The sequence below is a fragment of the Talpa occidentalis genome, unplaced genomic scaffold (genome assembly GCF_014898055.3).
Source record: "Talpa occidentalis isolate TD23 unplaced genomic scaffold, MPIMG_talOcc4v2.1 talOcc4.5, whole genome shotgun sequence".
Lineage (NCBI taxonomy): Eukaryota > Metazoa > Chordata > Mammalia > Eulipotyphla > Talpidae > Talpa > Talpa occidentalis.
The window spans coordinates 57,595,491-57,613,274 of record NW_023604861.1 but is presented as its reverse complement, the minus strand read 5'-3'; the positions used below and the strand labels follow the sequence as shown (position 1 = coordinate 57,613,274).

Genomic DNA, 17,784 nt, shown 5'->3' with positions numbered 1-17,784 from the left:
ACAGTCGGACTAATGCAAAACTCTCAGGAAAGACCTTTCTTTCCTTCATCTTCTTTTTTTTGGTTTGAACAATACAATTTTTTAAATTTATTTTTATATATATTTTTTATTTTTACATCATTGTTCATTTTTCAACAATATTTGCTTCCCCCAACCCCCTCAGGTATAGTTCCCATAGTTTCCTTCACCAAGGCACCGGTGTACCATCACCTCAGTCCCCTGTGTTCTTCCCTCCCTCCCTCTCATCCCTTTCCCTCCTCCTCCCCTGCAGGATGTCTTTGATTTATAATTGTCTGTTTTTGCTTTGTTGTGTTTTGTACTGTTATTATTTTTTTACACTGATGTCTTATTTGGTTCCCCTATATTCCTACTGTAAGTGAAACCATCTGATATTTTTCTTTTTCCTTCTGGCTTATTTCACTGAGCATAATTCCTTCTAGCTCCATCCATGTTGCTGCAAATGGCATGAGTTTATTTTTTTGATTGCTGAATAATATTCCATTCTGTATATATGCCACATCTCCTTGATCCAGTCTTCTATTTTTGGGCATTTGGGTTGTTTCCAGGTTTTACCTATTGTAAATGGTGCTGCAGTAAACATAAGTGTACAGGTGTTCTTTTGAATCAATGTTTTTGTGTCCTTTGGGTAGATCCCTAGCAGTGGAATTGCCAGGTCGTATAGTAGCTCCATTTTTAGTAGACTGAGGAACCTCCAGACAGCCTTCCACAGTGGTTGGACCAGTTTGCACTCCCACCAGCAATGTAGGAAAGTTCTTTTTTCACCACATCCTCGCCAACATTTGTTGTTGCTTGTTTTTTTTTGTTTTGTTTTGTTTTTTTGATATGTGCCATTTTTACTGGTGTAAGGTGATATCTCAGTGTGGTTTTGATTTGCATTTCCCTGATAATAAGGGATGTTGAACATTTTTTCATACGCTTGTTGGCCATTTGCATTTCCTCTTTAGAGAAATGTCTTTTAAATTCTTCTGCCCATTTCTTGACTGGATTGTTTACTTTGTTTTTGTTGAGTCTTGTGAGTTCTTTGTATATCTTTGTGATCAGTCCCTTATCAGTTGTATGGAGTACAAAGATTTTTTCCCAATCAGTGGGGTGTCTCTCTGTTTTGGGTAATGTCTCTTTTGCTGTGCAGAAGCTTTTCAGTTTGATGTAATCCCAGGTGTTTATCTTTTCCTTGACTTTCTTTATTTGGGTGATGAGTCTTTAAAGATGTAGATCCTGTAGTGTTTTACCTATATTTTCTTCTATATATTTTATGGTTTCAGGTCTTATGTCCAGTTCTTTAATCAATTTTGAGTTGATTTTTGTGCACGGTGAAAGGTAATGGTCTAGTTTCTTTTTTTTTTTTTGCATTTGTGGTCCATTTTTCCCAACATCATTTATTGAACAAACTGTCCGTGTTTCATTGCATATTCTTTGCCCGTTGTCAAAGGTCAGTTTTCTATATAAGTGTAGTTTTATTTGTGGGTTCTCTATTCGCTTCCATTGGTCTGTGTGTCTGTTTTTGTTCCAATGCCAAACTGTTTTAATTATTATGGCTTTGTAGTATAGCTTGAAGTTTGGAAGTGTGATATCTCCTTTCTCCTTTGTTTTCATCAGTAGGGCTTTGGCTATTTGTGTTTTTTTTTTTTTTTTTTGTGGTTCCATATGAATTTCATCAGTATTTGTTCTATTTCTTTGAAGAATGTCATTGAGATTTTTATTGGATTAGCATTGAATCTGTATATTGCTTTTGGTAGAATGGACATTTTAATACTGTTAATTCTTCCAATCCATGAGCAGGGTATGTCTTTCCATTTCTTTGTGTCTTGTTCTATTTCTTTTAACAGTGTTTTATAATTTTCTTTCTGTATGTGTTTCACCTCTTTTGTTAGGTTTATTCCCAAGTATTTCTTTTTTTTGTTTGTTTGTTTCAATTATAAAAGGGGTGGTTTTCTTGATTTCTTCTTCTTCAGACTGATTGTTTGTGTATAGGAAGGCTACTGATTTTTGTATGTTGATTTTGTATCCTGGTACTTTACTGAACTGGTTGATTATTTTGAGTAGTTTTTCCTGTGGTGTTTTAGCATTCTCTATGTATAGTATCATATCATCTGCAAATAGTGATAGTTTTACTTCTTCTTTCCCTGTCTGGATTCCTTCTATGTCTTTCTCTTGTCTTATTGCCCTGGATAGGACCCCCAGTATTATATTGAAGAACAGTGGTGAGAGAGGACATCCCTGTCTTGTTCCTGATCTTAAAAGAAAGGCCTTCAGATTTTTGCCATTGAGAATAATGTTGGTGGTGGGGTTGTCGTATATGGCCTTTATCATGTTAAGGTATGTTCCTTCTATCCTGAGAATTTCAAGGGCCTTCATCATAAATGGATGTTGGACTTTGTCAAATGCTTTCTCAGCATCTATTGATATGATCATATGGATTTTATTTTTCTTTTTGTTGATGTGTTGGATTACACTGATTGATTTTCATATGTTGAACCATCCTTCTGCCCCTGGGATGAATCCCACTTGATCGTGGTATATTATCCCTTTCATGCGTTGTTGGATTCTGTTGGCAAGGATTTTGTTGAGGATTTTTGCATCAGTGCTTATTAGGTAGATTGGCCTGTAATTTTCTTTTTTGGTGCTGTCTTTGTTTGGTTTTGGTATTAGTGTAATGTTGGCTTCGTAGAACGTATTTGGTACTATTCCTTCTCTTTCCATTTTTTGAAACAATTTGTGTAGGATAGGCACTAATTCACTGCTGAACATTTGGTAGAATTCATTTGTGAAGCCATCTGAAGCCTGGGCTTTTATTTTTGGGAAGTGCTTTGATTACTGCCTCAATTTCGCTGCTTGTAATTGGTCTAAATTTTTAGGTGTTCTCTTCTTTGTCCATCTTTGGATGATTATATTGTTGTAGGAATTTGTCCATCATTTCTAGGTTGTTGAATTCATTTGCATATAAGTGTTCATAGTAATTTCTGATTATTCTTTTGATTTCTACTGAGTCTGTTGTGATTTCACCTCTTTCATTTGTAATTCTATTTATATGTGTTTTCTCCCATTTTTTTCTTTGTGAGCCTGGCTAGAGGTTTGTCTATTTTATTTATTTTTTCAAAGAACCAACTTTTGGTTTCATTGATCTTTTGGATTGTTTTTTAAATTTCTACTTGTTTATTTCTGCTTTGATTTTTATAATTTCCTTTCTTCTACTGGCTTTAGGGGTTTTTTGTTGTTGTTCTTTTTCTAGCTCTTTGAGATGTGAGATTAGGTTGTTTCTTTGAATTCTTTCTTGTTTGTTGATGTGAGCCTGTATTGCTATATATTTTCCTCTTATTACTGCCTTTGCTGCATCCCATAAATTCTGGAAAGTGGTGTCCTCCTTGTCATTCAACTCAAAACATTTTTTAATTTCTTCTTTCATCTCATTAGTCCAGTGGTCTTCCGGTAGTGTGGGTTTCAATCTCCATGAAGTGGGAGGGTTCCTTGTTTTCTTTTCATGAATTATTTCTAGTTTGATGCCTTTATGATTGGAGAAGATAGTTGGAATGATTTTTGATCTTCATGTATCTGTTGATGTTTGTCTTGTGGCCCAGTATGTGATCGATTCTGGAGAATGATCCATGTGTACTTGAGAAAAGTGTGTACTTGAGAAAAGTGTGTTCTTGAGAAAAACGTGTACTAGGAGTATTTTGGGTGCAGTGTCCTATCCTTCATCTTCTTGATCAGTTAGTGTGTATTCATATCTTGGTAACAAAATATGTTTAACAGTGGCTTAAGGTCAAAAATCAAGTCATCTCACACATATTTAAGATGCTGAGGGAGATCAGCAGTGTTACTGAGGTCAAGCTCTTTTAGCTTTCATCCCCGCCATTCCCAGCATACCAACTTTTGTCCTCAAGCTTGTTTTCTCGTGATTGGAGGTGATTCCTCCAACTGTATTGATTTATCTTTTAAGAAATTTTTACATTGGTGAAATTCACATAACATACAATTATCTACTTTGAAGTGTATAATTCAGTAGCTTTTAGTGCATTCAGAATGTTGTGCAACCACCGCCACTCTCTAGTTTCAGAACTTTTAATCACCCCAGAATAACAGCCCATTACTATTGCATTGTTGGAAAAATCATGATCTATTTTTTCTATGTAAAAATGCATGATGAGTTTTCCAACAATTCATTGTAATCGCTCCCCATTACACCTTGTCCTGAACCGTTGGCCAAGTCTAATCTGCTTTCTGTCTGTGTGGATTTACCTATTCTGGACATTTCATGTAAAAGGAATCATATAGTACTTGGCCCTTTCTGTCTGGTTTCTTTTACTTAATGTAACGTTTTTTGAGGTTCATCCGAATTTAACACCAGTACTTAACACACCACGAGTGTGTGTGTGTGTAGACATGTGCCACAGTTTGTTTATTGACTCATCTAACTGATACTGATAGATATTTGAGTTATTCCCATCTTTTGGTTATTATGAATTGTGCTGCTATGAACATACATGACATTTATTTGAAAATCTGCTTTTAATTCTTTTGGGTACATTCCTAGGAATGAAATTGGTGGGTTGTTTGACTTTGTTTTTAATTGGTGGGTTTTGTTTAACTTTGAGTAGCTGCCAAAGTGTTTTCAACAGTGCCTGTACCACTGTTACATTTCTACCAGCAATGTAGGAGGGTTCCTATTTTTCTACAGCCTCTAAACTGTTACTTTCTGTTTCAAAAATTGCTGTATAACCATTCTAATAAGTGTGAAATGGCTTCTCATTGTATTTTTGATTTTTATTTCCTTATTGACCAATGATGTTGAATATCTTTTCTGTGATTGCCATATGCTAAAAATATCCACTCAAGTTCTTTGTCTATCCTTCAGTTGGGGTGTGTGTTCTTTTTTTTATTGAATTTCTTTTTTTTTAAAAGATTTATTTATTTATGCATACAAGAACTGGGGTACAGGCCAGAGGTGTGTGTGGGGGGGTGAGGGATTCACCAGAGACAGAGTGGGGAACTGAACAGGCAGGTTGACTGAAATACACTGCTGAGGGGAGCAGCGGAGAGGTCTGCACCATGTGGGTAGCTCCCTGGCTGGCTGGGGATTGAACTCATGTTGCAGTGGCTGCAAACAGCTTCATAGGTTGCATCTTAACCCCTTGCGCCACCAGGGAGACCCCTTTTATTTAATTTCTTATATTGTTTGGGCAGTAAACCCTAATTAGGTATGTGATTCTCTAGGTTATCTTCTTACTCTTAATGCTGTTTCTTCTTGCACAAAAGTTTTCCATTTTTATGAATCTAAATTTATTTTTACTTAAGTCTTTGTGCTTTGGTGTCAAATCCAAGAATCCATGTTGAGTCAAAGGTCATGAATATTTATCCTATATTTTCCTCTAATAATTTCATAGTTTTAACTATAGTTTTTAGGTCACTGGTCCATCCTGAGTTAATTTTTGTGCATTGAATGAGATTTTGTCCCAAATTAATTACCTCACATGTGGTTATCTCATTGACCTGGCACCATTTTTTGAAGAGACAGTTCTTTTCTTGTGGAATTGTACTGGCATCCTTGTCAAAAATTTATTGCCATGGATGTTTAGCACCCCCCACCCCCGACTCTCAACTCTGCTCTGTTGGTCCACGTCTGTCCTTGTGCATTTACTAAATTGTTTTGATCACTGTATCTGTGTAGTAATTTTTGAAATAAGGAAGTGAGAATCCTCCAACTTTGTTTTTCTTTTACCCTATGTTGTGGTTATTTGGGCCTCATATTCAAATCCATGTGAATTTGAGGTCTGACATTTACATTTCTGCGAAGAAAAGGCCATGAAATTTGATAAGGATTACGTTGAATCTGTAGATTGTTTTACTGATATATTGTCATCTTAATATTAAGGCTTCCAATCTATAAATGTGGGATTGTCTTTCCACTTACTTATATCTTCTATGATTTCTTCCAGCAAAGTGTTATCATGTTTAGTATACAAGTCTTGCACTTCCTTGTTTAAATTTATTCCTTGATGTTTTATTCTTTTGGATATTATTTACAAGTGGAATTGTTTTCTTAATTTCCTTTTCATATTGGTTATTGCTGGTGTATAGAAACATAACTGATTTTTGTTTGCATCCCTTACAATTTTGCTTAATTTATTAGCTTTAGTAATTTTATTGTTTGTTTCTTTGGGATTTTTTCATATGTAGAGCCATGTATAGTTTTACTTCTTCCTTTCTAATTTGGATACCTTTATGTCTTTTATTTGTAATGTTCAATATCAGTGTAATAGTGACTATTCTTTTATTTGATTTTAGTGTTAAAGCTTTCAAACTTTAACCATATGATGTTAGCTGTGTGTTTTTAAAGAATACCTTTTACCAGCTTAAGAAAATTTCTTATATTCCTCGTTTTCTGATTGTTATTTATGGCAACAGGTATCTGGATTTGCCAAATGTTTTCCATGTTATCAAGATAATAATGTATGTTTTTCTATTAATATGCAATATTGCATTAATTGATTTTCTTAGGTTTTATCTTCCTTGGATTCTTGTGACAAATTTCACTTTGTCATGGTGTATAATCCTTTTAAATGTACTGCTGGATTTGACTAGAATTTTGTTGAGGTTTTTTTTTTTTTTAATCTGTTTTCTTAAGGACTGTGGGTCTTTGACTTCAGTATCAGATAATGCTGATACTGAATTAAAAAAATGTTAGAAAGTGTGTCCTCTTTTTTTATTACTCATTCAATTACTTTATTTGTTTCAGGTGTGTTTAGTTTCTTTCTTTTTGAATCAATGTGGTGAGATTATTTGTGTTTAGGTATGTGTCCATTTAATATAGACTATCAAATTTGCTGGTTTACAACTCTTTGTAGTAACCTTCTATACTTTTGATCTCTGTAAGATAGGTAGTAATGTGCCCATTTTTATTTCTGATTTTAATTTTTGCAACTATTTATTTTTCATAATCAGTTTAGCTGAATATCTGGGTTTTTTTTTGGTCTTTTCAAAGAGCCAATTTTTGGTTTCACTGATTATCTCTATTGGTTTTTCTGGTCTGTATTTGTTCTTTTAACTGTCAGCTTTATTATATCCTTCCTTCTGCTGGCTTTGGGTATGGTTTGCTCTTCTTTTTATAGCTCCATAAGGTTAGGTTGTTGATTTGAAATCTTCTGTTTTAATGTAGGTATTTACAACCTTGATTTTTGTTGTGTTTCCCCCACCCCTAGGATTCCACACATAAGTGAGATTATATGGTACTTGCCTTTCTCCATCTGATTTATTTCATTTAGCACAATGCCCTGGAGGCTCATCCACGCTATTACAAATGGCAAGATTTCATTCTTTTTTTAATGTGTGAATAATAGTCCATTGTATATATACACCACATTTTCTTTATCTGCATGGACACTGAGGGTTTTTTTCCCTGTGTATTGGCTATTGTAAATCAAATTGCAATGAACATAGGGTGCAAATTTACCTTCTTTAGATAAATACCCAGGTATGGAATTGCTGAATCTTATTTTTAATTTTTCAAGGACTCATCCATACTGTTTTCTATAGTCTTATGCAGCACATAAGGATTCCCTTTTGTCCACACCCTCACCAACATTTATTATTTTTTCTCACGATATAATCTTTTTCAAATTGTGTGCAGCTTTATATTCAACATCTGCATATGCTACATTATGACTACCACCAAAATCTAGTTTCCATCAATACTTGTTATTTCTTGTTTTTTTGGTAATAGCCATTGTAACAGGTAGGAGGTTTTCATTGGAGTTTTGATTTGCATTTCCCTGATGATTGGTGATTTTTGAGCCAGTGATTTCTTTTAATGCCTGGATTTATTAATAAGGGACAGAAGGTCTCTGTTTCTTTAAATTTCTTTTGACCATTGTTACTTGGAAGACTTTTAACCCTAGGGCATTGAAAGGTGCCCAGCTTCTTTTATAGTCTCTCAGTGTATTATCTGGCAAATGGAAACACATTTCTCCAACTTTGGGTGGGTAGATCCCACCTTGGTACCACTTTAGGAACATGGATGACTATGCTCATAGTGCCTAATATCAGACTGTGGCATGTGTGATGGTGGCTGATAGCAAAATGTGAAGTTCACTGACATTAACAGCCTCTTTCTTCACCAAGAATTGTCTTGGGTACTGCAAGTTTCTAACTAGACTTAGTGTTCCAAAATAGTGATTCTGAGAGTTTTTGCCAGCACAATAGTTGATCTTGTATAAGGACTAATTTCTGGAGCTTCTTGCTCTCCCATTTTTCATGACATCACTTTTATATTAATTCATGATTTCCATATTAAAATATTATACTGGCATATATTGTAAAAAAAAACTTTTAGGTGAAGACTGGCATGCATATGAATAGTAGATATATCACATTACTTCTTATATATTAATATTTATTGTTGTACTTTCCATCTCACAAATTAGAATACTTGAGTTGAAAAACGGAATTGTGTGTGTGTGTGTGTGTGTGTGTGTGGAGTGGTATCATTTATCACTACATCATATCTTGCGACTATGCAGTGAAATGGCATTTCTCCATTGTATCTGCAGTTAGTCTAGTCTTTCCTGCTTCTCTGCATTGGAGACTCACTCATAACTGAAAAAAAAAAAAATCCAATACAATTAAAAGCTTAGTCTGGTATGATGACTTAAATAGTCCCTTTAGGTAGTGTCCACTTCTTTTTTTTTTAATTAAGATTTATTTTTTTATGCATACAACAGCTGGGGTGTGGGGGGTGAGAGGACCCACCAGAGACAGAGTGGAGAACAGAACAGGCAGATTGACCAAGTATACTGCTGAGGGAGCAGCAGGCGAGTCAGGAGAGGTCTGCTGCGCCATGTGGGCTGCTCTCTGACCGGTTGGGGGATTGAACTCGTACTGCAGAGGCTGCGGGTAGCCTCATAGATTGTGTCCCAACCCCCTGTGCCACCAGGGAGGCCCATAGTGTCCACTTCTCTCTGACATAAAAATATTCAGTCCTTGTCTGCTTTTTCTCTTGGATGATTTAAGGGCTGTGCTGAGAGGTATGGCCTATCTGATTTTCTGGTCACAGGGAGCTGCTTTTTTCCCTTGCTTTGATGTCTGTTTCTTCCTCTGGTCACTGGAGCAATGCCTATCTATTTCCTACTTGTGTTTGCCTGGCTGACTTGAACAGATGATGTCAGTTAAGTCATAATATATTGATCATAACCTATCAGTGCTACTAATTGGTATATCTTTATTAATAGTCTTTGCTGCATGATTACCTGGTTCCATGGTGGGCCACATAGCTTGTCCTTTAATTGAGGAAATCTGAGTCTCCAAGCTTATTGCCTCTCCATGCTAGAAATGCCCTCTCAAAACTATGGTCTGGCCTGTAAGACTGTGGACTTACTAAGCAATCCTTCTGTTTGTGTGTGGGTCAAATGCTGCGTATTTATTTTATTTCTTCACACTTCTTCACAAGTAAAACCTAATAGCTACCCAGGTAGATGAATGCTTCCCAGCTCTCTAGGGTAAAGGTTTTACACTTGGAGAGACAAATGACAACAACATGTCTGTAATACTTAAAGAGCCATATTTAAAGGTACACAAGCCTTACCTGTAAGAAATATAGAATTTTTAGAGTGGTATATGTAGCATGCATCCATTTATATGTATGTGTGAATTTATAGAGATATGTTAAATGTAACCGTGAATATAATTAAGAGGTTTAGTTTCTATCAGCATTTTCTCATGACTGAAAAAATACTGTGATTTAACACACACATTTTCTTCCACTGCAGGACAGTTCGTGTTTGGTTAAAGAGAGACAGTGGACAATATTGGCCAAGCATATACCATGCGATGCCTTGTAAGTATCTGGATCTCTATCTTAAGAAATCAGACATGGACCCCAACTTCCTTTTCTTCCCAGATTGCCTTCTCTGTATTTTCTTCTTGAGTAGAGATGCCTGAGGGTTGGGATTATCATTATAATGGAAGGTACCATATTAAATCACTTTAGATTTTCTAAAGCTCTCAGTATGTAAATTAAGAAAATTTTTCTGAAATTGACTATATAGTCACAGTTTCTGAATAAGATGAATGGAAGAAAGACTACAGCAATAGATTCTCTGATTACAGCAGTCTCTCTCTCTTTTCCAACTTTTTATTTTACTTTTTTGGTAAAGTTAGACAATTCAAAATTTTGTCCAGTGATTACATTTGTGAAGTAAAATTTGTTCTTGCGTTATTGTTATATTATTTATTCAAATCCAAGACATTCAACAGTGAACATTCAGTTCTCAAAAGGATTTGCTTAGAATTGAAATGTTCTAATTAGAAGTCAATCTCATTTCCCTAACATTTTATGTGAGAAATATGTCCTTGCACTGATAAGTAGCAAATCTTCCAAGTATACATTTAAAATAAAGATATGACTGATTTTTAGATTCTTGTACTAGCAGAAGTTCTTCTAGGGAGAAAAGAGCTGACTCCCCTAAACAGGAAGTTTCTTTTCAGTTCAGTTTTTTAATCTTTAAAATTAATGAAGGGGGCCTTCCCGGTGGTATAGCGGGTTGAACGCAATGGCTGTGAAGCTGTCTGCAGCCTCTGCAGCGCTGGTTGGATCCTCGGCAGGCCAGGGAGATTCCCACATGGCACAGCAGACCTCTCCTGTCTTGCCCACCACTCCCCTCAGCAGTGTATTCCAGTCTACCTGTTCTGTTCCACAGTCTGTCTCTGGTGAATCCTCTCACCCTCCCATGCCTCTTACCTGCAACCCAGTTCCTGTATAAAATAAATAAAATCTTAAAAAAATAAAATTAATGAAGTTTAAGAATTCTATTCTGTGCTTATCTTATAGCAAAATAAGTATTTCAGTTCATCAGTCATATCATTAAACATTTCCTTTCCTCTGCTTCCTTCAAATTCTAATTAAATTTGACACTCTAGAAAAATCTCTCAGGTTTGTTGTTTGGACTTATGTACCCTCTGGCTTCTATCATTCCTTGATACAAAGACCCCAGTTTGAGAATTACATGCCCCAATGTACAACCAAAATAAATTCATGCTAAATTGTAGATGTGATTATGCCTCTGGCAAGAGACTACTGTAATAACTTAAACAACAATTTCTGTTTATGAAAAAATTATAAATTATAAGGATATAATAGTTTCCTGTGATTTTCAAGTTATCTTTTAGGTTTCGCATGTCTCTAGAATTTTGTACTAAATAGATAATACTATGAAGCTTAACCAGGTACTCAGTGCTACATTAGTGAAGAAGAAACTTCTTGTAACTTGAGTATTTATAATCCCCCTTTCTCTGTTGTGCCTCTAACAGATTCCATTATAAGGCAGGCTGGAGGTGAACTTTCTTTTTGAGCTGTTATAGTGATTAGGGTTTAAGTAAATGGAAAGGGGAAGAAATTCTCTGACTGATATTTCCTCCCCTAACTTTTTAATTTTTAGTTAAAGTAATTTAATCTGTGTTATTTATGGTCTTGCTTTTTCATTAAACTTGACAGTAGAAGGGATGGGAATTTTCTGTAATCCAGCAAGTTGAAATTGACCCAGCACCCTATCTCTCCCATAACCATGGGGCAGAGAGAAGGCAGATCTGGCAGAATAATGAGGTCTTAGGGGTGACAAGCAAGGACTCTTCTGTGATGAGCATTAACAGAAACCTCATAAAGACACAGGATCCTAAGCAGTTGCATTTCCCATGCACATTTTGATGTCCCCCTCTAATGTTCTCTGTTGAGTGTCACTGATAACACAGAAAAGTCTCCGGTTGCATTTTCACCAGTCTATTAAAAGCTGTAAGCAAGAATGACTAGGTTGCCAAAGCTCCTGCACGTTGCATACATGCTCAATAATAAATACTTACTAAAAACTTGAATCTGATAATAAAGATAGGTTTCCTTAAGGGTATTATCATCTGTTTTCCTTACTGAAGACATCTTTGAGAAGGCAAGCCCTCTCCTTATTTGCATACTCTACCTATTGCCTTCCACTAAGGAGAGTAAAAAAGGGATTACTTTTCTAAAACGTGTAGTGCTGACCAGTGGCATCAGAGTCACCTGAGAACTTAGGAGAAATGCAAATACTGGGTTACATCCCAGATCTACTAAATTAGAATATGCATTTTAATAAGATCTCTAGGTAATTTGAATGTACTTTAAAGTTTGAGAAGATTGTCTTATAGTATTATAGCCAACGTGCTGATCAGTTTACACATTTATATGAATACATGTAAAGCCTCATGCATCTGTAATGTTGATTTGCAAATACATTCTGGTTAATTAGACGTTTCTGTGCAATTACTTGTGTTCAAGCATTACACAGGGTGCCAAGATTTGCAGATTGACAGTGTGCTTATTGTTAGGATTTCTGTGATCTTTCATCATTGGATGATTCCACTACCATGCAAAAGGTTTTGTTCTTCACAATTGGTCAGAATATGGCATTTGTATTCATACGAGTTGTGTATTCAGATGACACAGACACTGAATTCTGAACAAAAATTTAAGTTTTATCTAACCTAAGAGAGGCAGAATCTTACTGCATAAGGAAATAAGCTCATATTTGGTCTGTTAGAAAACCTGAAGTAGCTTTAAATTTCCAAGGGATTGTTTTGCAGTCCTTTTTGTTGAAAGGTGTTTTGTTAAGAGGCTACTTAGTATTATCCTTAAATAATGGCTATGTGGTATTATTTACAAAATAAATGAAAAGGTACGGTGTATCTGGAGGCTGTAATGTAGACACCATAACTAAATATGACCCTATTGTCTGTTTATTGGAGTATAATAACTAATATTCCAAATATAGAAATAAACAGAAAATATCTTGTACACATAAAACTATGTCTTATTTTGTCCATTAAAATGTTTTTTAATATATTTGTCATGTTCTCTGTAGGATAATAATGTTTTGTAACATTGAGAATGAATTTGAAGTTTAATGGAGAGAAGGGGGTGTGGGGCATTAGATGAGAAAGAATGAATAAATAGTGACGGGGTTGATGGCAGACAGTTGCCTGGAAAGGCAGAGTGTGGTACAGCTGTGTGAACTTGGGGGAGCAGTAGATGAGAGAAATATGGGGAGCAGACACATCAGGGTCAATAACACACCTGTGGCTTTGGGGATGGTCTCATGCCCTGACTTTTCTGAGAGTTTCCTGCTTTCCCTATAGGAGGTTGCCAGGAAAAACAGGCTTGCCTGGTTAACACTATTGCCCCCGAGCCACTCTGATTATCCCCAGAATTTAGAATTTGGAGTGGGAAATGGTGTTCTCAGCCTAGCACACCTAGACCTAGTAAACCCTAGAATTGTGAGACATTCGTATACATAAAGAAACAGTGAAAACTGATCTGCTTGAAGGGAAGTGAAAACCAGAATGGAAGGATCACTTAGGGAGAGAGAGGAAAGCCTGATGCCTGAAGAAAACTTTTCCTCCTCATCCTTCTAATCCCCAAAAGCCTGATTCTACTTCTGCCTTTGAGTTCAAGACATTGTCCCTTCTTTTACAGGATATGCCATTGGGGTTTGCATGCATGCCGGTGGGCTCTGGTGCTTGCGGCTGCAGGTCTCGGACTCAGCCTAGTCCTGGTTGTCCACCTCCCGCCTCCTAATTCCTCTGTTCCATATCTCCTGCATCGTGTGATTTTTTTTTAAGATTTATTTATTCATGCACACAAGAGCTGGGGTACAGGCCAGATGTGCGGGAGGGTGAGAGGATTCACCAGAGACATTGCGGGGAGCAGAACAGGCAGACTGACCGAAATACACTGCTGAGGGGAGCAGTGGGCGAGACAGGAGAGGTCTGCTGTGCCATGTGGGAATCTCCCTGGCCGGCCGTGAATCGAACCCGCTCTGCAGAGCCACGGGCAGCTTCACAGCGCTGAGCTCAACCACCTGCGCCACCAGGGAGGCCCCATCGTGTGATCTTTAAAGTGAAAATACTGAACCATCTACCTTTGGTGCCATCATGGTGGTGAACTGAAGAGAATCTGGGAAAGTGAGGGCAAATAAAGAAGAAAAGTAGAAAGAAATATCCTGGTAATTTCTTTGGATAGTTCACTCAACAAGTTTTAAGTGTTTCTTTTGTACTGTGTACTGCAATGTACTGGGCCTCCCTAGTGGTGCAGGGCTTATGTCTCAGCACTATCATGCTATCATTCTATACTTCAGTGTACATAAGGCTATGGTGCTTAAATATGCTATCTTTGTAGTTTGTACAGCTGGTGGGGAAGGCAGACCTTAATAAGGACACACCATTATGTGTGGTCAGTATTAAGGTATGGGACTTGAAAGTCCATTTTAAACTTTGCTGTGTCTGGAGAATTTAGGGTGACCGATGATGACTTGTTTTGTAGTTTCCTATACGCTGATTTGTATGGATGAGTGAGAAATGAGAACATTTCCTTAATCAAATTTTCATTCAAAAATGCTGTCCCCTTGATATATCTCACATAGTAGCTGCTATTGCCTGTGACAAGATCAAGTTACAAACTACCTAACAGGGACCTCTGCCTGAGCTTGGAAAGAGGCTTGGGGAGAGTGTCTCCACTAGGGTAGAGTTAGAGTTTCATCTATAGCCATAAAAGTGATTATTTGTTCCAGGCTTCCTGAGAACGAGAACGGGATACCTTTCATCCACCACATTTACATCACACTACAGGGGAAAATAACATGTGAAGCACAAGCACCCCTGTTTTCATGGTTGAGTTACTTTAGATTCACTTTACCAACTAGGATTGCTGTTCGCAGAGGCAGACAAAGGAATGGCAGAGAGCAATCTGAAGCAAGAGCCAGGGTGGCAGGTGTTTGAGATTTTTCTTCCTCTATTATAAAGTGTGGTTATTAGGTCAGCTGTTCCCCTGGTTGTAGAGAATAGGTAAAGCAGCCTGGCTGCCAAAGATGTCGTGAATAGGAGGTTGAGAGGGCCAGATCCTGAGGATTGACGGCATGTTGGACAAGTAGAAATCTCTGTGGGTTTTGTTGTTGCCAGGGCAGGCAGGTGGAATTTATTTTGGCTCCTATGTGTTTATGACTTTATCCCCAAAGCAAAACAGAAGGCATTTTTTTCAAAGGTAATTAAAAATAAATAGGCACTCCTGACATAGCAATAAAATGCCTTGTGGTGTTTCCAGTTCTCTGCCTTGGCCTGACTAGTGATACGGCATTTGCCAAGTCTGAAGCGGTGGTTGAGCCCCCTCAGTTTCCACACACATAATGGCCACCTTACTATCTGCTTGGCTAACTTTTAAAGTTTGAGAACTCTAAACTCATTGAAAAACATAATTTTTAACTGTCTGCTGCTCAGTTTTTATCAAAAACCTGGTTGACAGAAAGTATTTATGGTGGACAGCGGTCCAACATTTATGTATATTAAGTTTTCCCATTTTGTGTTATTCCTGCAGAAACCTTTCTTTCTTTGTGCCCTGAGCTCATACTAATGTATGTGAACTACTGGTGTTTTTGAAGAAATTTTCTACACAGTATTTAGAGTCCCTAGATGGGAAGCACTTGGGAGTGAGGGGCCAGGGCGACGATGACTATTTTTTAGATAGGCCTTCAGAAACCCTTTGTTTTAAAGCAGAATTTCCTAAATGGTGTGCAAGCACTCTGGAGCAGTCCACAGAGATTACGGGCCCAGAACTGGTCCCCTCAACTGAGCTGGAATACCCAGTCAGGTGGGCCCTTGCAGTCTTTCCCACTTACTCCAGTGGCTGTTCAAATCTAATTTTCTTTATCACAAGATAAAAAAAAATGGGAAGAACAACTGTAAGAACCCAGTACCTGGTCCTCAGGATAATGTAAATCAGGGAACACTTTATGTTTCCCAGCAGATTTTAATTTTTTCCTGTTCACACACACATTTCCTTAAAAATGATTTTTTGCTTGCTTCTATTGTTTCTGTTTTATTGTATCTGTTTCTAAGCCATTTCAAATTCTTTGTGAAATGAGATAAAGAATGCATTAAATAAATATTTAGTTAAGACCAATAGAAAGATATTTGAACATAGTCTTATTGTTTACGTTAAATTTACTCCAAAATATGTGTGAAAGTTAGAGCATTCAAAATTGTTCATAGGTTAGAACTGTACTTGGGTTGGAAACTGGACTTTTTGAGTTCGTGGTTGCCAATTTGCTCAGTCACTTTAGGCGAGTCCTTTACATTTTCTCTGCTATGAAACCTAACAAACTATTTTCTGTGTTCTCAAATTTGCAAAAATATTTTGGTTATAAGATATGTCAAATAAGTATTTGTAAAGTATTTTCAGGTTCTTGGTGTTGAACAATAAATACTGTCTGTAGGGCAGGAATGGACACAGTGCAGGTTTTCTAGGATCCAGCAGACCGGGTAAAGGAGTAGTCAGTATTTAGTGCTTTTTGTAGGTCTTTTATTGGGATTTACCAGGTACAAGGCAGGCAGGGGTGCTGGGGGGCTGGGAGGCTGACAGGCCTCCCAGACCCCAGCAAGTCTTACTCTTTCTGGGCTCTCCAGCGTTCTCTCTGCTTCTCTGCTCTTGGCTTCTCTTTCAGCTTCTTTCTCTGCTTCTGCTGGCGTCCCCGTGACGCCGCCCTTAAAAGCCCAGTCTCAGCCCAGGTGAATCCCATCTACCTATGCCCACACCCTATCCAGGTGCCCGCCATCAGACATGCATTCAGGACCTCAAGGATCCATCATCTATCCTGATGGCGGGAGGGCAGAAAAGCCTGACATTTTCTTTTCCCAACACTGTCCTTGATGATTTTAACTCAGGGGGATTAGGAAAGACTGACTAATTGGTTGTGGTAGGACTGGTTTCCTTTTCCCACTGGCTGGGGCTGGAGTCAGAAAATTTGATGTCGAGGATTTAGCAAATTGAAATGATTAATATGTTCATATGCTTTATATCTGGGAATGAAATGAGTTATTTTGTACGTAAATTGCAAACATCAGTTTTCCCATTGGTGAGGTCAAAGGAGAATTTTCCATAATTTCAGACTGTGGATGGAGTTGCTTAATTTGCGGTCCCATCTCATATGCTGGGTTTACTGGAGTTTGGAGGCAAGTTCCTGTGGTTAGATTCATGATAAAAAGATACAAAATAATGTGTAATGATCATTAATATAATCAGCCAAGCAGGGGCTTATCTTTATTTTATTTTAATAGTTATTGTTTTGGTGATTTGGACAGCATCTTTCACTCATCAGAGGGAGTTTCTTGGCAGGCTGGGGGATATGTGTATGACTGGGAAATCTTCATCCTATTATTTTAATTTGCATCTTTTTTCAAATAACCCCGTGGTTCTTAGTTGTGAAGTATATTGCTCCTTTGTTGGTTTCATTTTGATATAGGTTATTATATTATGGAACTATGTCTAAAAACAACTTAATTGTTTTTACTTTTTACTATTTTCAAATATAATATAATATATATTCTGATCATTGATCTTTTGTTTTTATATTTAACAAGAAGAAAAGGTGCCCAAGGAAATTTTGATTTTTAGTGGCAATGAAGTAAAACATAAATTATCCAAACCAAAGATAACATCATTAACCAATCTAAGCAATTACAGCATCTATTGATCATACTCCTTTGAGTTTCATATGACAGAATATTTTAAAGTTTACTGTACTTCAATCTTAAACTTATAGTTTATAAAATCTGTCCAGGAGAAAATGTGCCAATACCAGTAACTCACCATAATTTTGCTGATAGTGTTCACATTAATCCAAAGAAACGAATGGCTAATTTTAGTTGAGTGCACAAAAATATTTAATTGAATTGAATTTTTTTTGACACTAGGCAATTGAG

The 17,784-nt window shown here is 36.9% G+C and overlaps 1 protein-coding gene across 2 annotated transcripts in view; it reads left to right on the top strand.

Moving 5' to 3' along the window:
• Nucleotides 1-17,784, top strand: part of WDFY2 (WD repeat and FYVE domain containing 2) — a 189,071-nt gene that overhangs the window by 101,118 nt on the left and 70,169 nt on the right. For both annotated transcript variants that reach the window (XM_054701680.1, XM_037527261.2), the window contains exon 2: nt 9,780-9,847. In XM_054701680.1, the coding sequence (XP_054557655.1) occupies nt 9,780-9,847 (68 nt within the window). The remainder of the gene's footprint in view (nt 1-9,779; nt 9,848-17,784) is intronic.